The following is a 19,913-nucleotide window of genomic DNA, read 5'->3' on the forward strand; positions in this document are numbered from 1 at the left end:
TTTTTTAATCATTAGTAGTCTAGAATATCTTGTTGGACGAAAATAGATTTATCACATTTCTTAACTTCACATGCTCTTTACTAACAAACATCATCATTATCTCAATTATTTATTTTCTCAGGTAAAATCTAAATCGTCGAGATACCAACACAAAAACAAACGAATTTAAGTATAAATTAGAGGACTTGAACCACCCCTTCCTAGGGGAAGTAATATAACACCGGTCTAATCTTGTTAATATTATTATTTGGATAAAGAAGAGCCTGCTCATACACTCCCACCTTATAACAGTTGTAGGCAATCCAATTTTGAGCTCTCATTCTATCAAAACTTCTGCTAACAATCTTTCTGCGTAAAAAAAAAAAAAAAGACCTAATGAATAAAAAGGAAACCACAGCAAAAACTTCAACCATTACCAACAAATATCAAACAAATTATAAGGTCTTTACATATGTACGTGAAAATTGGTCCGAAGTTTTAGGCAATTATTAGACTAGCAATTTGGTGTAGGCTTTGGATCTTGATAATTCCTCACCCATTAGTCATTGAACAAGTTTGTCGAATTTCCCCTTCATCTTCAGTTTTCACTCCAATGCTAGTAACCTTCAAAAATGACAGACCCCAGTTACTGAAGAAACTTTCTTGATCATTTGCAAAATTCTCCACTTGCTTCCTTGTTCTTTCATCGTGTAAAAGAACAGAATCTGATTGAAACAGCCCTTTGTGTGCTAAGAGGTTGCGGTAGTACTGATTATCGAACACAAATGATGTTTCAGGATCATTGTTAACGGTTACAGATGAGCTTGCATTTGCTGGGCACTTTCTCATTAGTTCATTTGCATAAGAACTGTCCAGAGACGTGTCTATCAATGTCAGTTTCCCCTTTGGGTCCTCTCGAAACCGATCATTGAATGCATTACAATGAGCTGATCCAATTGTGTGAGCTCCTGCTCAAGTGGGAATTTATCAAACACTTTCAGATGTTGTATTTTTCTAAAATCAAGCAGAAGCAAAATAGTTACAAACGTGTCCTGAGATATACCTGATAGAGTAACGAGGTCATCCATGGACAAGCCTTTAGAGGAAAAGGCCTTTATCATCTCATTCATTGTGAATGTTGTATCTACAATGTTGGCTCTAACGTTTTCAGCTGCTGATGCTCTCCCATCCCTTCTGCCTGTAGGAATTTGAATTGCCGGGCCACCAGCCTGTTTTCAAGTCTTTGTGAATGGAAAGAAACCCAACCAACATGAAATAAAAATGAGCAGTAGCAGCACAAAGCAGTAACTAATGAGAGGGGAAAATCTTACTATTTCAACAGAATCTCTAGCGGCCAAAGCAATAATATCAGCACAAGAAACAGTCCCAGGACAGAAGATTTCAAGAACTCTTTTCGCCGAATCAATAACTTCAAACCCTCCAAGAGATGCGTTTGCTGGATCACTTCGCTCTGTCCCATTTCCTTGTAGCAGTACAGAAGCATCACAACCCTGGTGGTTTTGGTGAAAGTTTTCAGGTTTTTGTTTGCAATGACTACTACATATCCACATCAGTCTTTGATTTTAAAATTTATTGGGAAGAGAACTCCAACATTGCAATTGTTCGATAAGAACCACTTACCTCAACGAAGCAGTCATGGAAGAGCAGGCGGAGGAGCTTCCCGGGGATGGTGCGATCAAAAGAGGAAGCTGATCTCACCGTGTTTGCAACCATGAACTCAGCAGAGGGGCATGAAGCTGCATAGAAGTTGAAAGAGAGGCTGGCACAGCAAGGAGAAGCAGCAAGACGGAACAGAACAAAAACAAAAAGTACGTAGCCATTAGCTTTACAAAATGAACCAATTCCTGGATTTGAACTCATGAGAAGTCTTTCAGTTGTACTGAGTCTGAATGCCGCTTCAGTTTTTACCATCACATATTCGAACACTTCAACGGCAAAGAGATTAGAGAGGGCATGCCTTTTACTAATTTAAAGCTCCATTAAAGCAGTTTGTTGATGTCAGAGGTTAGATATGAAGAAGACCAGAAGTATCGCACATGTAATTTAACTACGCGTGAGAAAGAACGTCCAAATTTAAGTAAGCATTTAAGGTGATTCCCACACTCTTGTCCAATGAACACTGCCTTGCCAACTGGCATGGGCTTGGTGAAATTAATTGCTCCAAAGCTTTTACAGCTACTCAGACTGTAGCGGCCCATATAGTTGAGGAATTTTTTTAATCAAATAAACTCTGTAATGTTTGGAATGAATCACAATGAACATTGTTCCTGGTTGGCTCGAGGGCTTGGTTGTCACAATCACATAAACACCAAATAGGGTTTACCATTTCGACAAATTGATCAGTTTACAGATTACAAAGTGATGCATTGCCAGCAAGCACACAAAAAGGTCAATGAGAAGCCAAAAGCCTGACAATTCTCAGTGAAATGGTAACAGCCGCACATTTCATCTAGGGTAAGAAAAATGTTTTTACAGAGAAGAAGAGATAGTGATAGTGACTTATTATGTACAAAGAATCTTCATAACTTTTCACTCTCCGCAGCTGCATCATCCTATTCATCAAGTTCTTCTAATTCATCCTCATCATCAATAGGAATTTCTTCAGGATCAAGATCAGGACCTAGACAAGGATAACAGGAATTAGTTCTATAAGGTAACTTGTACACAGCAATGGACAAATGGGAAGTAGCCTTTAACCCCTTACTGATAACCAAACAACAACTGCCTTTATGATTACCTTTATGATCCAAAGTGGCAGGACTCTGGGTTGGCTCTCTTGATTCTAATGCATTTTCAAAAAGATTCGGAAGTTCTAGAAACTGCAAGAAAGACTCTGTTTGTGGATTCTGAGGATTTTCTGCAACAACCAAAGAATAACAAAAAGATAATAAAATTTGAAGCAGTGTCAAACATTGATATATTACACCAAACTATGGTTTCTTGAACTAAATGATGTGCTCAGCTATCATCCATAAACAAATTGAAAATGAATTTCAGAATTCAGAAAACAAGCGAAGTTGCATAACCAGGTGTAGTTCTTTTTTCTTATCTGAAGTATGAATGTTTTGAATCACCAACCTAATTAGGTCTTGTTTGGGATTGAAGTGCTATAACTTAAAAACTACAACTGCTGTGGGAAAAAAGTTGTCACTGTGAAACAAAAATTAATAATATATAGTAAATATAAATTTAAAATAATAATTTTGACAAAATTATTAAAGATATAATAAATTTTCTATTATACAAGTGAAAAACAAAATTATTAAAGATATAATAGATTTTCTATTATACAAATGAAAAATCATATCAATATAGCTTTCTAGCTACAGAGGGTTAACCAAATATTTTGGTGCTGTAACTTTTAAGATACCACTGCTCAACCTCATTCCCAAATGCAACCTTAATGAACTACATGATTTCATTTGAATTTAAATACCAGATATAACTGCCACATAACAAAGTACTAGATCTTTTGCTTCCACTTAGCATATGGAGACAATGGAATGTGTATGAAAACTTATCTTAATTCTAGCAATGAAATCTAAGCTTTTATCATAGACCGTATCAAAGGACAATAAATTTCAACATTTCTGAACTATTACCAGCAAAGGCACCAATAGACAGAGATTGAGAGGCATCATAACAGGGAACTGTCCGTACAAACTCGAAAGGTTTGGCTCCTCTTTCTTGTAGCCTGCTTCTGACCCATTGACGACAATCATTCATGTCATGCTGAACACCCCTATAACATTGGAACACCGCATTACTGTTGCTTCTCATAACAAATCAAAATTTCATATTCATGTACGAACAGTATACCCGAAATTTGCACTTTGCGAGGTCAAAGGGAAGACAGAGTTGAAGGTCCGTGTTATAGCCAGCCATTCCTCGTCATACTGAATCTCATAAGGTCCTTGTCCCGATTCAATTTCAAAAACCTACAACATCGGCAAGTGCCATAACTGATGAAATTTAGCTTCCATTTCCAACTATGATAATGAGAAAGGCAACTATAGTAGACCACTAGAATTCAAGAGATATACCTGTAAGAATTTGCGCCTTGGAAGACACTTATCAAGCGCAAGAAATTTTGTAACTGGACTGTCTTCTCCATGTTGCACAACAGCAGCAAATTTACAGTGAAGGTGAGCCGAAAACCAATAAGAAGGTTTTAATTTTTCCAACAGTTGAGCTGCAGGTTCACTTCCTAGAGTCCCATCCTGAATCTGAATATGGAAAATCCTTGTTCCATGAGAAGAATTTTATAGTTTGGCCAGATGCTAGTATTAAAAATGCCAAATGATCCAGAACAAGGACAAGAAAAAATAATAATAATAAAATAAACAAATGCAATTTACAATGACAAAGTAAAGTGTCAACACCACCAAAGTTAGTTTCTTCATGAACACAAACATTTTTTTTTTTAAATAATGAACAGAACCTTAATATACTACAATTACCTCTTTTTCAAAATATTGTTTGTGCCGAACAAGTTCTTTACAGTTCCCATAATCAGTGATTCCACGAGGCCAATCGTGTGAAAGAAATATGTCAATTGGTTCCTCAATCTGCATGAGTTTGTGTACATCATATTCACGGACATGATATACAGACCTGATAGTACTCTCATTATATGGAGGCCTCTCATAGTGTCCTGGCCATTAAGAAATATATTTTACTTTCAAACAAAAATGGAGTTTCAGGATTACAAATTAGAAAATCTCGGCAAACTCCTAAAAAGACATCACAACCTAAACAGTGATAAACAATGTAGAATTAACTCCAACAAACAACAAAGAGCCAACCTAAACGATAATGGCGTGCATTATAAATCCCAGAAAGTCCGCCGATACGAATATTGCCAAACTTCACCACTCCAGCAAAACCTAGAAAGTATATGTTCGGTGCTGCCCAACCCCCATAATACCTTCAAAACAATAAATAAACAAATAAATAACTACTCAAGAAACAGCCACTACATATACTAAGCATATCTTTAGAATTGAAGCAGCATTACTTATAATCTCTGCTTCTATTGAATTTCTAAAAACCATACTCTAATATATCCACCTTGTGTCAGTTCAAGAACAAATCTACAGAGAAATATTTTAAATTGAAAAAAATAAATAAATAAAAAACTCACAATTCCCACAAATAATTAGAAGCTTCGTGATTCCCGCCGATGAAGATAGTCGGAATCGGAGCAACTTCTTGGCCGGAATAGTACTTCCAAAACGACTTCATTTCGCGGTATTTTCGTGGCACATTTAAGCTCTCCATGTCATTCTCATTTCTCACAGCCTAATTAATTACCGAACCAAAACCAAACACTCATTCGATTATCAGTTTATAAATTTAAAAATTAAAAGAAAAAATGTGCGGCACCTGAAAGTCGCCGCAGCAGAGAAGGAGATCGATTTTGTAATTGTTGATATTCTCCATGTATTGGAGCGTTTTGTACACGTTGTCTAGTTCTCCATGCATGCATCCTTCCACCGCAATCCTCATCTTTTTTCTTTATCTATTTGGGCTGATTTGAGGGTTTAAGCAAAACCTCTTCCTGCGTCTGATTTTCTCTCCTCTTTCTTCGTCTTCTTCTTCGAGTTTTGTTGTTTCGAGTTAAACGATTCGTTTCATTGCTTTGGAGATGTGGGCCAAAAACATTTGTCAAAGGAGCAGACCTTTAAAATTCTTTATAAAATCTCCTTCTAGTTTAAATTATTTAAATAACTTAACACAAATTAATTAATTTTTTATTTTTATTTAAATAAAAATTCACTTTAAACACTTGCATAAATTATTTAAAAATGAATCTTTAAAATTGTGTGGCCAGAATTAGTGAACCCACCACGCAGCAAGCAAACAACCCGCGACTGTTTGAGTTTCGCTTTCTTTTCTCGTCTCTTGTCTAGTTTCTTCCACATGGCTCCCGCCTTCTCCTTCCTTCACTTCATCTTCTTCCTCAACAGAGCAGCCACATAGAACAACACGCATCATGACGGCTCTATCATCATTACACTCGCTATTCTTTAGCCCACTTCTCAAAATCCCTTCACCTAAACTTAAACCGTCACCATTTTTTACACCACCAACAACGGGAAATGTTATAAGCCCCATCAAAGCGCATAAGTTGAGAAAAAGAACGGAACCTAAGTTGACAAAATGCCATGCAGTGACAGATATGAGCAGTAGTGCCGTGCCTACACCTGATGATCATAAGGTTCTCGTGGGGCCTGCAAGTGAGGAGGAAAGCAGAGGAGAGAGACGGGTGGCAGATTATGATTGGACAGAAGAGTGGTATCCATTGTATCTCACTAAGGATGTTCCTGATGATGCACCTTTGGGACTCACTGTGTTTGATCAGCAGATCGTATTGTATAAAGATGGCAAGGGGGAGCTTCGGTGTCATCAAGATCGGTGCCCCCATAGGTAACCCAAAACAGAAACAATTTCCCTTTCTTATTGTGTTATCTGGGAATCTGGCTGAGGAAGGACAGAATTTAGTGCCTTCAGCGAAAAATTTGCAGTGTTTACATATTTTGCTTAAATTATCGTTGCAAAGTACAATAGAAGTTTCTAGTACAATAGTCATTTCTCAGTTGAAGTAGCGTTATACTTGTATAGACTCTAAACAAGGTCATAAGGGGCGTTAACTCTAGATGGGCCTGTTTTTTTTAAATTTAGCAGTATAACTTGTTTCAAAGGCAGTTCCTTTTAGTCGTTTTGGGTTCAAACTCTCCATACTGCTACTGCTTCTTAGTTAACATAATTATAACAGATCAGTTGTAAAAGTGTTTTTCAACTATCAGATCAAGAGTTCTTGAAGGTAGCTGAAGATTTTGTTAAATGAACCTTTGGTGAAAGTTGGCAAATGCCTTTTTATACCCTTATATTTGCTTGAATCAACTAGTTATCGAAAAGTTTCTGTTCTTAGTTGAAACGGTTGCTGCCGAGTAGACTAATATTACTCACGCTGGAAGATGTTGTGGTGCATTCTTGTGCCTGTGTGACTTAGTCCATATATCTACTATGAATTCGGAATTCCTAAAATGATTTTGATAATGTACCTTTTAACTTGAGAGCTTTGGCATTGCAAATCTTTAATTGATGACCTACATTTTTAACTACTCCACTTGATATAGGTTAGCAAAACTCTCTGAGGGCCAACTGATTGACGGTAGGCTTGAATGTTTGTATCACGGCTGGCAGTTTGAAGGCGAGGGTAAATGTGTTAAGATACCTCAGGTTCGGCTTTGTTTACCTTCTTCCTAGTTTCTTTCTTAAGAATTGTCCTGAACTTACATATTATGAATGACAACGCTGATGAATTTCTTCACCTCAGCTTCCAGCTGATGCTAAAATTCCTCGATCGGCTTGTGTTAGAACGTATGAGGTGAAGGAATCCCAAGGTGTTGTATGGGTTTGGATGTCACAAAAGACACCGCCTAACCCTGATAAGCTTCCATGGTTTGAGAACTTTGCCAGGCCAGGGTTTCAAGATGTCTCAACAATCCATGAACTTCCATATGATCACTCCATACTCCTTGAGAACCTCATGGATCCCGCCCATATCCCAATCTCACACGATAGGACCGACTATTCTGCTAAAAGAGAAGATGCCCAACCCCTTGGCTTTGAGGTGACTGAACGTACAGATCGAGGATTTGCAGGCCAATGGGGTAGGGAGAAAGATGGGTCAATGCCAAACTTTTTACGCTTCGAAGCACCATGCGTTCTCCAAAACAACAGAGAATCAGTTGACAATAAGACGGGAGAAAAACACTACTCCACGGGTCTATTCCTCTGCAGACCAACCGGACAAGGGAAATCAATGCTTATTGTGCGGTTTGGAACAACTGGAACATCTCCCTGGATCAAGTTGTTCCCTGATTGGTACTTCCATCAGAGTGCAAGCAAGGTTTTTGAGCAAGATATGGGGTTCCTCTCCTCCCAAAATGAGGTCTTATTGAAAGAGAAAGTTCCCACAAAAGAATTGTACTTTAACTTAAGGTCCATAGATACATGGGTGGCCGAATACAGAAAGTGGATGGATAAGGCTGGGCATGGAATGCCCTATTATTTTGGGCACAGCACAATTTCTCTGCCGAAAGTACCCGCTGTGGTCGAACATGCACCAGCTGGTCTTGTTGCCGGAGTTTCAGCATCTTTACCAGCAAAGGGCGGGATAGGAACAATGCATGCTCCAAACTTGGCAAACCGGTATTTCCGGCATGTAATACATTGCAAGGGATGCAGGAGTGCAGTGAAAGCTTTCAACACTTGGAAAAATTCACTCTCAACAGCGGCTGCTCTACTGACTGCCTTGGCTATTCTAGGGGCTGGAAGGCAGTGGAGGGCCTTTTGCTTGGTGTCTGCTTCCTTGTGCTTAGCCGGTGTTTATGCTTGTTCAACTGCTATTTCAATGAACACAACAAACTTCATTAGAACGCACAGGAGATTGTGATTTTTGAGTCTACTCAATACCCACTCTCCTGTGTTTTGTGTTACACATGATACCGTATATGACCATATTCTCTGGGAACAAATTTAATTTTAACTTTGTTACACAACCTTCAATTAATGAATTATGTATTAGTTTCTCTGGAGATTTGGGCCAATCGTATCTGTTAAAGATTTCGGCATGGGCTTTGTACATTGAAATAATTGGCCCACAATATTTGCTTTCACCACTTCTCTCAGCGACGTGTCGTTTATTTATTTATTTTTTTTTTCAGCTAAGAGCCTAATAAAAAATATTTGCATGAATATTTTTAGTTTTTATTTTTAATTAAAAATTAATTTTGAACTGATTAACTTCTTTTTAATTAATAAATAATTCATGACATTTCTTGACCTTAGGGGCTCTCTTTTAGTTATTATAACAAGTACAAAATTAATGAAGCTCACAATGAAAACAATCTTTTACCCTTTAATTTTTACTTTTTTTCTTTTTTTAATTAAATTAGAGTAAATCTCGTTGTTAGTAATGCAAAATATCGAACTGTGATAGATAAAAAGCCTTGAGCTAATTCATCTTTAGCCCCATAAAAAAAAATTATTTCCTTGAATTATGTTTTTTAAGCCCAAATTAATAAATTTTTAGTGTTTTTTTTTTAATTTAAACTCGATTGACTAATAAAAAAATTATTTATTTAAGGCGTCGGACAAAAAATTAATCATTCATTTTCTTGATATTGAAAAACAAAGGAAAAAGTCCTTTTAGTGAAAAAGTTAAAAACAAGAGAACCTAAAGTATGGTCAATTTAAGAACTCAAAAATAAGAGCACTTTTTTATTATAAAAGTGACCTGAGGCCTATTATGTCAAAGAATTTTGTGGCTAGAATTAGTACACCCTCACCCACCAGCAAGCAACGACCAACAACAGTTTCACCTTCTTTTCTCTTCTCTCTTCCACATGGCTACCTTCTTCTTTGTGTTCCTTCCCTGCATCTTCTTCTTCAACAAAGCAACCACACCATTATGGCTTTATCATTACGCTCGTTATTCTTTAGCCCACTTCTCAAGATCCCCTCTCCAAAACTTACACCACCAACTACAAATGTTATAATAAGCTTAAACAAAACACCTAAGTCGAGAAAATGCCATGCAGTGACAGATAGGAGCAGTACTAGTACTGTTGGTGATCATAAGGTTCTTGTGGGGCCTGCTAGTGCTGAGGAAAGGAGAGGAGAGAGACAGGTGGCAGATTATGATTGGACAGAAGAGTGGTATCCTTTGTATCTCACTAAGGATGTTCCGGATGATGCACCTTTGGGCCTCACTGTGTTTGATCAGCAGATAGTATTGTATAAAGATGGCAACGGGGAGCTTCGGTGTTATCAAGATCGGTGCCCCCATAGGTAACCCGAAACAAAAATGTCAATTTGTTTGGCTTGTGCTATCTGTGAATTTGACTTGAGGAAGAATTCAAGTCTGTGCCTTTAATTACATTAAAATGGTTATATCAAAAAATTCAACAGAAAATAGTCCTGTCTTTTTTAATTCAAGTCTAAATTCAGACTTCCTTCAATTTTTTTGTCTGAAAGAATGTTGAATTTTGCCCTACATTCCTACTGCTTCTTAGGTTTAACATTATTACAACAACCCTATATTCTGGGAGAAAATTAAATCTCCTAGAATATAGGTTGGGGAAAGCACACTTAGTCGGAAACGGATTAGTTTTAAATATCAGATAAAGAACTTCTAGAGGTAGCAAAAGGATTTGTTGGATGAATCTTTCAAGGAAGTTGGCGAATGTCTCATTCAGTATCATTATATTTGTCTGAATCACCTAAACACAGATAGGTCTCTGTTCCAAGTTGAAACTTTCACTGTGTCGACTAAACATCACACACATGCTGGAATCTGTTGTCATGCATTCATGTGTCTGTCGACTTAGTACATATGTAGTATGAATTCCTAAAATGATATTGATAATGTTCCTTTTAACTTGAGAACCTTGGCAATGCAATTCTTCGTTTGACAACTTACACTTTCAACTGCTCCACTTGATATAGGTTAGCAAAACTTTCTGAAGGCCAACTGATCGACGGCAGGCTTGAATGTTTGTACCATGGCTGGCAGTTTGAAGGCGAGGGTAAATGCGTTAAGATACCTCAGGTTTGGCCTCGTTTACCTTCTTTCTAGTTTCTGTCTTAAGAATTGTCCTGAACTTCCATATTATGAATGAAAATTTTGACGAATTTCTTCACCTCAGCTTCCAGCTGATGCTAAAATTCCTCGATCGGCTTGCGTTAGAACATACGAGGTGAAGGAATCTCAAGGTGTTGTATGGGTTTGGATGTCACAAAAGACACCGCCTAACCCTGATAAGCTTCCATGGTTTGAGAACTTTGCCAGGCCAGGGTTTCAAGATGTTTCAACAATCCATGAACTTCCATATGATCACTCCATTCTCCTTGAGAACCTCATGGATCCTGCCCATATCCCAATTTCACACGATAGGACCGACTGGACTGCTAAAAGAGAAGATGCCCAACCTCTTGGCTTTGAGGTTACTGAACGTACAGATCGAGGATTTGCGGGCAGGTGGGGTAAGGAAAAAGATGAGCCGCTGCCAAATTTTTTACGATTTGAAGCACCATGTGTTCTTCAAAACAACCGAGAACTTGTCGACAGTAAGACTGGAGAAAAACACTACTTCACAGGTCTATTCCTCTGTAGACCAACCGGACAAGGAAAATCAATGCTTATTGTACGGTTTGGAGCAACTAAGAGATCTCCCTTGGCCAAGTTATTCCCTAAGTGGTACTTCCATCAGAATGCCAGCAAGGTTTTTGAGCAAGACATGGGATTCCTCTCTTCCCAGAATGAGGTCTTAATGAAAGAAAAAGTTCCCACAAAGGAATTATACCTTAACTTAAGGTCCTCAGATACATGGGTGGCCGAATACAGAAAATGGATGGATAAAGTTGGACATGGAATGCCTTATCATTTTGGGCACAGCACAATTTCTCTGCCTAAAGTGCCTGCTGTAGTCGAACATGCACCGGCCGGTCTTGTGGCTGGAGTTTCAGCTTCTTCACCGGCCAAGGGTGCAATCGGAACCATGCATGCTCCAAATTTGGCAAACCGGTATTTCCGGCATGTAATACACTGCAAGGGTTGCAGCAGCGTCATCAAAGCTTTCAGCACTTGGAAAAATTCACTCTCTGTAGTGGCTGCCGCACTAACTGTTCTGGCAATTCTAGCGTCCGGTAGGCAGTGGAAAGCATTTTGCTTAGCCTCAGCTTCCTTGTGCTTAGCTGGAGTTTATGCTTGCTCAACTGCTATTGCAACGAACACGACAAACTTCATTAGAACACACAGGAGATTGTGATTTGTGAGTCTATCCCAGTACTCTTAACACTGTATTTTGTTATACACCATTTCGTTGTTTAGAGACAATTTAGCTTCTGTTGAATGTAAACCATGTTGAATGTAAACCATGTTGCTATTTACTTGACCGTCCAAGATTACAAGAAATTACATGATATTCTGTTTTTCCATTTTCTAAATCCAAAATGGACATGTCTTAGCAATATGGAGGGCAAAATCGAAACCTTTGAATCAAAACATAAATACACCCAGTGAATCTCCTTGGAACAGATAACTAGCAAATTTGCTCCGAAAAAACTAAATCATTAGCTGAATTTGGTCACAGAAATCAACTGCACAATCTGGAATAGAGATCCCATGTAGACCAAAATTTGGAGTGCAAACTTCCAGCCACACAATCCGATGGTACATTTTGTCATTTAACTGGAACGGCAATGGCTATTCATCTGAATAAATTAACCTACGTACATTTGGGTTTGCGAATGATGATTCATGAGTTAATCTGCTGTCACCATTTGTTTTCGCTCAGAGGCACATGGAGTACTTTCGGATATTTGCCAATCCATTGGCAGCATCAACGCCAGTGGTTGAGTTTAAGTTTCCGGAAGATACTCAGATTCAACTTCATCAAGTGTCTAGAAAAACAAGTAAAAATAGATCAAATTTCACTGGAAACACAAAAAAAGGACATAAATTAATAAATTGATGTCTGAAATAAGGAGGTCCTCTATATGGTCTTGAGTTTGCACAATGGACCAAGTGATTTGATTGTCAAAACTTTCCATAATTCCATCTGAAGCAGGTTATATAGCCAATAGAATCCACTTCAGATAGGTTTTATTTAATGATGCAGAATGTGGAGGAAACCAAATGTCACTGGCCAGTAACCATCATAAGATCTTTCCTCTTAAAAGATTAATGGCTTGAAGTAATAATAACATACCTCTCTGCCATCTAAATCTTTTTAACTAACCTGGACAGCTAGTTGCAAAACAAGGGAAACTTCTTTAACTTGTCTTCTGTTAGCGGCAACTTCGTCATGCTCCTGTAACAGTTCCTCAACATGGTTCTCCCTGCATATGTAGCAGGAACAAGCTCAAATTCGGATTGAAATGTTCACATATCCATCCACAATGTTCATGCAAGTTAAAAAGACATCTTCTTGAAAAGGGAATGGGGAGTTGGAAAACAATCACAATGAATCAAATATTAAATAAAATAACTAAAACACCCATTAGAGAAAACCCCAACATACCTAACTAATTCAACAACCTCGACCCAACAATCAAAAGATAATTCATGTACATACCTGTAGAGCTTCTGTATAAAGGTGTTATGAAGATTCCTTTTTGCATGATTGACCTAGCACATTAAAAGAGGGAATATGAATCTCTGTATTAATGCTAATGAGGAATTCATCCCAACATAAAGCATGGATTTGAAAAAGTGGATTTTGAAAATGAAAATCATGTTGAAATTTACCAAGAAGTGCATTATGGATTTTGGAACCAAGTCTTGGACGTTCTTTCTCACAACGTCATAGTAAGACTGCAAGAGTAATTTGGTTACAAGTATTTCTACAGCTTCCTGCTCTGTCATTTCAAGTGGCCCCAGTATGGATGGGGGCTGTGATTACCAGAAGACAAAAGGGGGAGTCAGAGAGAGTAATTTAAGACCAAAAATGAATTTAAAAGGAAAGAACAGCAAAAAATCACGAGTAGGTGCAAGCTGGCTTTAGTGCTGGACACTCTTGAGTTGAAACAAGAGGTCTGACGTTTGAACCCTGCCCACATGGGTAGGGAGGAAATTCAATTACTGTTATGCTGTGCCATTATTATTATTATTTTTAAAAATCACAAGATATATAAGAAGATGTCTCCATGGCCACTTTTATACCTCTGTCAGTTGGATAGTTGATGGTAATTGCTCGACATTGTGAAGAGTTTCATGTGGCGATCTGCTGGCAGGACTCTCTCCAGCTTGTACCTTGCCCCCAAATATTATTGGAAAACCCCAAGTTCTTGAAGATGAATTACCACCTACATTACAATTTCCAAGCTATTGCCCATGTTAGCAACTATGCCAAAATGTTGAACAACCATTGCACAAGTACACATCATAAACATGCTTATAAGTTCCAGCAATTATTATAACCCTTACACTGCAAACTACCCTCTTCACACAAACGACATGTTTTAAGTTTTAGTAAATCTGGATTTCCTCAAGCAATTATGATGCTACTTAGTGGAAATAACATAAAAGACATCAAAATCTACTTCAATATATTTTTGAAAAATGTTACTCTGAGGAAATATTAAATTTTATTCAGACATCATATGTGGTTGCAACTAAGAACAATGCAAAAGCATTGCCCAACACATCCATCACACTTCCACAAAATAAACCAATTGTCACTTTTATCCTATGTTGCCTACACGCAACAACCGCCACAATGTGAAGAATGAAACTGAAGGAAAAGGGAAAAAGAATAAAAGAAACACACGGTAAATTTAAAAGGAAAATGAAGCATAGACTTGTTATGAGGGCTAACATAAAGAATCCCCAATCTTCCAAATCCTAAAATGGCCTTTAATTGGTTCCTAAAAATATAATGATCACTCCTCAGGATAAAAATCAAGAAATTTAGACATAAATTATCAAAGATAGTAGTCTACCAACTGACGCAGCTCTCTGATTATTTGACTGAGAATGCCTTCCCTGCCAAGGCCAAGCATAGAGTAATTGACAGGATGAACTTGAAAGCAATAAACTATAAGATGTATATTTAAACACTTAATTTGAGAATTCCCAAAAAGTTCAAAGAAAAAGATAAAAATACCTGGCTAGTTAATCCAAATCTCTGGCCTATTTCAGATAAGGTTCCTTTTTCACCATCCGTCCCATCCTAATCATATAAGGAAAAGAGAATGACACTTTGTAGTACAAATGGCATAATTTTGAGGTAAAACTGTTGATTTCACAATAAATAAAAAATTATAAACAGAAATAACAAAGTCAAATATGATTTTATTTTATGAAATTTTATCATATTTAGACCCGATTTGAAAATAAGAAAAGTTAAACTTGAACTCTGGATCCAATTAGCTTGAGTCAAACACACCCATTGTAGATCCATGTAGTTCACTTTTAAGTTAAATATCTGACAAGTCATGACTGCAGTTTAATTCAAATTCATTTAATGCCAGATTCTCTGAGCCTGACTCATTAATAGGCCTACTTTCAGTGTTCAAATGAGAAAACTGATTTTCTACATGCCTAAATTTTCAAAATTATCTTCCCATCAAAGTTGTGACTGTTACCTGTGATGACTTCAACTGCTGCATAGCAACTTCAACAGCTTTTTTTCCTCCAACAAAATTTGGATGTGAGGAATTTATATAATCCATCTGGAATTTTGAAAGAGGTCCATTATTCAATCACTAGAAAGCCAAATAAAGTAACATCCATATAGTCATGGCGGCTTAATCGTTATAAGCTACACTAGTAAAAGAGACTGAAAAGTATTATATGGCATACACAGCAAACTATTAGATATAGATGGACTGAATAAGGCACAATTTCATTTAAAAGCCCAAAAAAGGGGGGGAATGAATGATAATAACAATAAGGAATTCAATTTCAACAGGATTAACTGATCAAAGCTACTTTTCATGATGTTTCATGCCTATTGCAATTCTCATTTTTCCTAACTAAGAAGTTAGTTTTAACAAAATAAATTATATTGATAAGAAATCAGAGACTTCAAGTTACCTCAATCTCAATAAGACTGTCAATCATTCTCTCAGCAGGCCTTACACTATCACGAATAAACTTTCCCATGACATCGTCTAGATGCCTTCTCAAAACGGGAAACCTTTGCAACTCAGTTACCGCACAAGCATGACTCATCTGCATGAACAAATTTGTCTTTTGGCTCAGAATAACAAAGTGTCGAAGTTTAAAAGCAGCTTAGGCACATCCAACAATTTCTTCACCTTAATCAGCTCATCATAAACAAATCTTAGACATTGAAGGCAAGGGTCTAACAGTCGAGCAATTTGTCTCCGAACGAGAACTTCAAATGGGACCTGAAACACCAATACCATGAATTGTTCTTGAATAACAGCTGTCCAGTATCATGACATTAGGGTTTACTAATAAAAAATTAAAAAAAAAAACCATAAACTATGATGATGATCCTCACCTCAGGCACAAACAATGCATTTCTTGGACCTGTGGCATTTTGAATGGCCGTACGAATATCTTCATCAGTTAGATCTTGACATGGGTCCACTTCCTACCAAATTTCTTAAGGAGTTAGTAGCCATGGCCCATGGGATAGTTAACATCTTGTTGAAATTTTAATCACTTTCAGCAGATAGAAAGGTATGTGAACTCAGACAAATAGGAATGAGCAGAAGAAAACAGTAGGGGCTATAAACAGAAATTTTAAAAAAAAATATGTGCATAAAATAATGTGCGCGTAAAGATTGATTCTGCACCTCCAATGTCTTTACAAATATTGACTGAAAAATATAGCGGATCCTTGCTCCACCAGACAATTCTTTTGTTGATATCTCCCGACTTCTTCCATCCACCATGGCTGAAAAAGCTATTAATCAAAGAAAAAAGAGGAATGAGCAATAGCAAACTCACTAACACAGCATAAACTTCACAAATGAACAGAAAATTTTAAATTTACAAAGTCAATTAAAGTAAAAAAGAACACAGTCACACAATGTAAGCACACAGACTCTGACAAGCTTAAAGTTGGGGTGGGAGACCAATGAAACACAAAATTTCATAAAAATCCTCGTATGGCTCACCCACAACAAAAGAAAGGCATAGACAGTGACAAATGTCAGTTATTTGAAGGAATGAAAATTCATCAAAAGAAATGAAAACTCACCTTCACAGTATTTAGTCAGAATGTTCAACAGCATTGTTTCTTTTTCAGCCTAGACAATGAGATGTGATAAAACAAAAGGATTAGACAGATTGATGTCCACAGAGTTCAAAATCAAGAAAATTTTCGGTCTGTCTTAACACACTACAGTATTAGTAAAAGTAAATCATTGTGCTTGTATCTGAAAAAGCAGCAACAATGTCCCAAATCTTTTGGGGGGAAAAAAGCAGCGGCAACATCTATCATCTCTGAAGACATTCATCTGCTAGCCACTTGTTTTGGGATTAATCTAGGGAGTGGACAAAGAACATCAACTAACAAGCTAGCAGTCTATCAATATCCATTTTAGTTGTTCATCTGCTGCGCTAATATACACATTACAAGAGCAGAAGAACTCAATGTCCATAATTATTATCCAATGGCTTCAAATTGCTAATAACTATTACTTAAATGCAAAAGATGACAGCCAAACTACATGCCAAATATGAGTCCACTTGATGCTACCTAAATATAATAAACAATGAACTTACTTTTGATTCCATAACATCTCCATATTTCTGTAGCTCTTTTGCAACAGCATTCAAACGAGAATGGAGCTCAGACTTCAATCCTGGAAGGACCATTCTGATATGCTGCTCCAGGATCTAAAACAGCAAATAAACAAAGGAAAAGATAGGAAACAAGGGAAAGAGTGAAAAGTAGCAAAAGTTACAAATAGAACAAGTACCAGTGTTCTAAAAACGATCGTTCCTAAATGACTTCTTTTAATTGCTTACAACAATACACAAAGTGAAATGGACTACAAGCATGATCAGAGAGGAAATCAACCTGATTCAGCTTCTTTGCTAATTGGGGAATACCGCAACGATCAGATAGACCATTGTACACCTGCAATATTTATGGCATTCGAAAAATGAAAAGTTGCAAGGGTCAACTCAAAAATATAACACTACTGAAGTTAAAATTACATCTGAGAAGAGAAAATACAGGATGATCATGGAAGAAATTCTTCTCGTACGCAAGTGCATCCTGCATACTCCGGTTTTTATTAATGTCCTGTAACAAACAAATAAAATCTGGCCAACACTAACTAATTCAACCCAAACCAACCCAAAAGAATGAAAAACATTTGCTCAACCTATATAGTAGATGCAACTTATTAAACTTGCATATGAGTAACAACTTGTACCTCCTGACTGCGATTCACAACTCCAACATAACCAAGGCGAAGTGGAACAACTTTACCAAGTAGAAAGTTACAGGCATTAGTGCCCCTGTCCATTATATCAAGCTACAGAGAACACAAGTACCACATTTCATTGTCACGTTTGCAAATAGTAAAGATGGTAACAGAAGTAGAGGAAAAACAATCTGATCACCCTAAGATGGATTAAACAAACCTTGGTGATCACACCAATTGTCCGAGAACCTGTTACAAGGAGCGTATAAGTTCACCAAACAGTAGCTACCAAGTAGAAGCACTCAACATACAGCAATGCATACAGTGAAAAGACCAACAGCAAGTCTTGAACTGACCTGTTGGATCAGCTTCTCTAGCCATCTGAAGTGCATCAGAAGTAGCCAAATCAGAATTCGCCGGACTGACTGCCAATATGATACAGTTTTCTTGCCTTATATAGGCCATAATCATTTTTCTAATTCTCGCTTCAATATCAGTTGGCTGGTCTCCAACTGGAACCTTGGTGATGCCAGGTAAATCAACAAGGGTCATATTAAGAACATTTGGTGACGATATCTTTAAGCCAATCTGCTTCTCCGAAACACCCCTGTTGCTTCCTGCTTCTTTGTTAGTCTCAGCCTGCATTTCCCCAAAACAACATCAGCAATAATAAAAAAAGCTCAGCTAAAACAACTAACTTTCTGTTTAGTTTAGTTTCTTGGCACCTTAACTGCCCGAATTAAGCTACAATTAGTAAATACTCATAGCTTAGCTTTCACAGCACAGATTATTTCACCCAAGCTGTTTACTGAAAAATAATTTCTAAAAAATGATAACAAATAATTTAAAAACAAGCCCTAAAAATTATGACCAATAACTTCTGCTTAACAAACCACTCATATATACAGAACACCCATAAACTCTCTCTTTGACAAATAGAGCTTTCATTCCACAGCGTCACAATTCCAAACAGAGTCCAAGGGTATGCATAACTATGGTACTTCTCTAATCACCAGTCTCAAACATACTCTAATTACAAAACTACCACTCATTAATTAAATTAAGTATGCGTGCGTGCTTGCGTGTGTGTGTGTATAAACATTACACTATTGCTTCACTATCAAGCTACAATCTTTGTTAAACCAATAAAAAACAAGACTTAGAATGTAGAAGATCATTACACGAGCGATTCCACATATTTGGATTCCTATATGTCCACTCACATGGTACTTCACTATATGATATTGTGGTATTGTTAAACAAATAAAAAGCATTCCAAATACAATCACCATAATCTCTTGGCGAACTTTGGTGAAATCAAAGAACCGCTTTCCAGGCAAGTGGCGAAACTCCGCCCATTCTCTACCATCATCGCCGGGATTCCTTGGCCGGTTCACGAGCATCAAAGCCAGTGGCCTTCGCGTGCAAATATCACAGCCACGTGGCAGAAAGTCACGGCCTACGAGGGCCTCCAGCACGCTCGACTTGCCACTGCTTTGACTTCCAACCACCGCCACCTGCGGCAGCGATATCTTCGACAACTCGCCATCAACCGGCGAGAAAATGTCTTGCAATCTGTTGATGATCGGAATCACTGACGAACCGATCGTCGTCGACGCGGCAACATTCTTATTCGAAAAGCTAGCTTCTTCCCCCATTGCGACTTTAGTCGTAGACAGTGAAGTGGTTCTGCTGACGGGGTTTTACAGGAGACTTAAGGAAGTAATTACTTCTCCAAGAAGTTCTTGGAGAAAAGTATAAGAGAAAAGAAGAGCGAACATAAAGGAAAAGCGCCAACGCTCAAAGAGTACACGCGGCTAGCTGTGGGACCCAAAAAATACCATAGTACGGCCGCTCAATGACCAAGAAGTTTCCTTTACCATGGTCACTAATTACCTTCTTACCTCCTTGAGTAGTCGACTCGGTTAGAGCTACGCGTTCGTCGTGCAATGATCGCAGTAAATAATAAATTTATGGGTTCTTGGAAC

General features: G+C 37.6%; 4 protein-coding genes and 1 long non-coding RNA gene across 11 annotated transcripts; 2 read left to right on the forward strand and 3 right to left on the reverse strand.

The window, feature by feature from the left end:
* Nucleotides 1–380: 380 nt before the first annotated feature.
* On the reverse strand, nucleotides 381–5,683 carry LOC102627004 (lariat debranching enzyme). Its single transcript, XM_052438003.1, has 13 exons — nucleotides 5,386–5,683; nucleotides 5,144–5,301; nucleotides 4,806–4,927; nucleotides 4,461–4,654; nucleotides 4,044–4,226; nucleotides 3,820–3,938; nucleotides 3,603–3,742; nucleotides 2,738–2,857; nucleotides 2,556–2,620; nucleotides 1,621–1,968; nucleotides 1,311–1,490; nucleotides 1,043–1,208; nucleotides 381–947 (listed from the first exon to the last, which is right to left on the reverse strand). The coding sequence occupies exons 1-13, from the start codon at nucleotides 5,506–5,508 to the stop codon at nucleotides 532–534; spliced, it is 2,334 nt and encodes a 777-aa protein (XP_052293963.1). The 5' UTR covers nucleotides 5,509–5,683; the 3' UTR covers nucleotides 381–531.
* A 155-nt stretch (nucleotides 5,684–5,838) lies between these two features.
* Nucleotides 5,839–8,606, forward strand: LOC102614564 (protein TIC 55, chloroplastic-like). Its single transcript, XM_052436584.1, has 3 exons — nucleotides 5,839–6,429; nucleotides 7,143–7,240; nucleotides 7,338–8,606. Exons 1-3 carry the CDS (start codon nucleotides 5,996–5,998, stop codon nucleotides 8,462–8,464), a joined length of 1,659 nt encoding a protein of 552 aa, XP_052292544.1. The 5' UTR covers nucleotides 5,839–5,995; the 3' UTR covers nucleotides 8,465–8,606.
* Nucleotides 7,106–11,078, reverse strand: LOC127900985 (uncharacterized). Its single transcript, XR_008052932.1, has 3 exons — nucleotides 10,929–11,078; nucleotides 7,338–7,552; nucleotides 7,106–7,240 (listed from the first exon to the last, which is right to left on the reverse strand). It is a non-coding gene; the product is annotated as an uncharacterized LOC127900985 (long non-coding RNA).
* LOC102614849 (protein TIC 55, chloroplastic) lies at nucleotides 9,315–11,961 on the forward strand. Its single transcript, XM_052436579.1, has 3 exons — nucleotides 9,315–9,861; nucleotides 10,519–10,616; nucleotides 10,714–11,961. Exons 1-3 carry the CDS (start codon nucleotides 9,320–9,322, stop codon nucleotides 11,838–11,840), a joined length of 1,767 nt encoding a protein of 588 aa, XP_052292539.1. The 5' UTR covers nucleotides 9,315–9,319; the 3' UTR covers nucleotides 11,841–11,961.
* Nucleotides 11,934–19,842, reverse strand: LOC102615156 (dynamin-related protein 3A-like). 7 transcript variants are annotated; one of them, XM_052436555.1, is made up of 20 exons: nucleotides 19,215–19,828; nucleotides 18,282–18,564; nucleotides 18,146–18,174; nucleotides 17,935–18,036; nucleotides 17,714–17,821; nucleotides 17,574–17,633; nucleotides 17,276–17,389; nucleotides 16,749–16,797; nucleotides 16,342–16,451; nucleotides 16,044–16,136; nucleotides 15,835–15,927; nucleotides 15,611–15,748; nucleotides 15,160–15,246; nucleotides 14,679–14,744; nucleotides 14,515–14,557; nucleotides 13,736–13,878; nucleotides 13,322–13,465; nucleotides 13,149–13,201; nucleotides 12,813–12,912; nucleotides 11,934–12,474 (listed from the first exon to the last, which is right to left on the reverse strand). In XM_052436555.1, the coding sequence occupies exons 1-20, from the start codon at nucleotides 19,581–19,583 to the stop codon at nucleotides 12,433–12,435; spliced, it is 2,226 nt and encodes a 741-aa protein (XP_052292515.1). In that variant the 5' UTR covers nucleotides 19,584–19,828; the 3' UTR covers nucleotides 11,934–12,432. The 7 variants fall into 7 exon arrangements, with proteins under 7 accessions (XP_052292515.1, XP_052292522.1, XP_052292518.1 ...); XM_052436562.1 differs by having other exon boundaries at nucleotides 17,733–17,774; nucleotides 19,215–19,826; XM_052436558.1 differs by having other exon boundaries at nucleotides 17,733–17,801; nucleotides 19,215–19,824.
* Between the last annotated feature and the right edge of the window lie 71 nt (nucleotides 19,843–19,913).

The sequence above is a fragment of the Citrus sinensis genome, chromosome 1, assembly GCF_022201045.2.
Source record: "Citrus sinensis cultivar Valencia sweet orange chromosome 1, DVS_A1.0, whole genome shotgun sequence".
NCBI lineage: Eukaryota > Viridiplantae > Streptophyta > Magnoliopsida > Sapindales > Rutaceae > Citrus > Citrus sinensis.

Coding starts and splice junctions, on each gene's coding strand:
- LOC102614849 (XM_052436579.1), top strand. CDS start 9,320: ATGTCAAAGAATTTTGTGGCTAGAATTAGTACACCCTCACCCACCAGC. Junction 9,862..10,518: donor CAAGATCGGTGCCCCCATAG/GTAACCCGAAAC, acceptor CACTTGATATAG/GTTAGCAAAACTTTCTGAAG. Junction 10,617..10,713: donor GGGTAAATGCGTTAAGATAC/CTCAGGTTTGGC, acceptor GAATTTCTTCAC/CTCAGCTTCCAGCTGATGCT.
- LOC102615156 (XM_052436555.1), bottom strand. CDS start 19,583: ATGGGGGAAGAAGCTAGCTTTTCGAATAAGAATGTTGCCGCGTCGACG. Junction 18,037..18,145: donor CAATTGGTGTGATCACCAAG/GTTTGTTTAATC, acceptor TGTTCTCTGTAG/CTTGATATAATGGACAGGGG. Junction 12,913..13,148: donor TTTATACAGAAGCTCTACAG/GTATGTACATGA, acceptor CTACATATGCAG/GGAGAACCATGTTGAGGAAC.
- LOC102627004 (XM_052438003.1), bottom strand. CDS start 5,508: ATGAGGATTGCGGTGGAAGGATGCATGCATGGAGAACTAGACAACGTG. Junction 2,858..3,602: donor GTCTATTGGTGCCTTTGCTG/GTAATAGTTCAG, acceptor TGGTTGTTGCAG/AAAATCCTCAGAATCCACAA. Junction 1,491..1,620: donor TCCATGACTGCTTCGTTGAG/GTAAGTGGTTCT, acceptor CAAAACCACCAG/GGTTGTGATGCTTCTGTACT.
- LOC102614564 (XM_052436584.1), top strand. CDS start 5,996: ATGACGGCTCTATCATCATTACACTCGCTATTCTTTAGCCCACTTCTC. Junction 6,430..7,142: donor CAAGATCGGTGCCCCCATAG/GTAACCCAAAAC, acceptor CACTTGATATAG/GTTAGCAAAACTCTCTGAGG. Junction 7,241..7,337: donor GGGTAAATGTGTTAAGATAC/CTCAGGTTCGGC, acceptor GAATTTCTTCAC/CTCAGCTTCCAGCTGATGCT.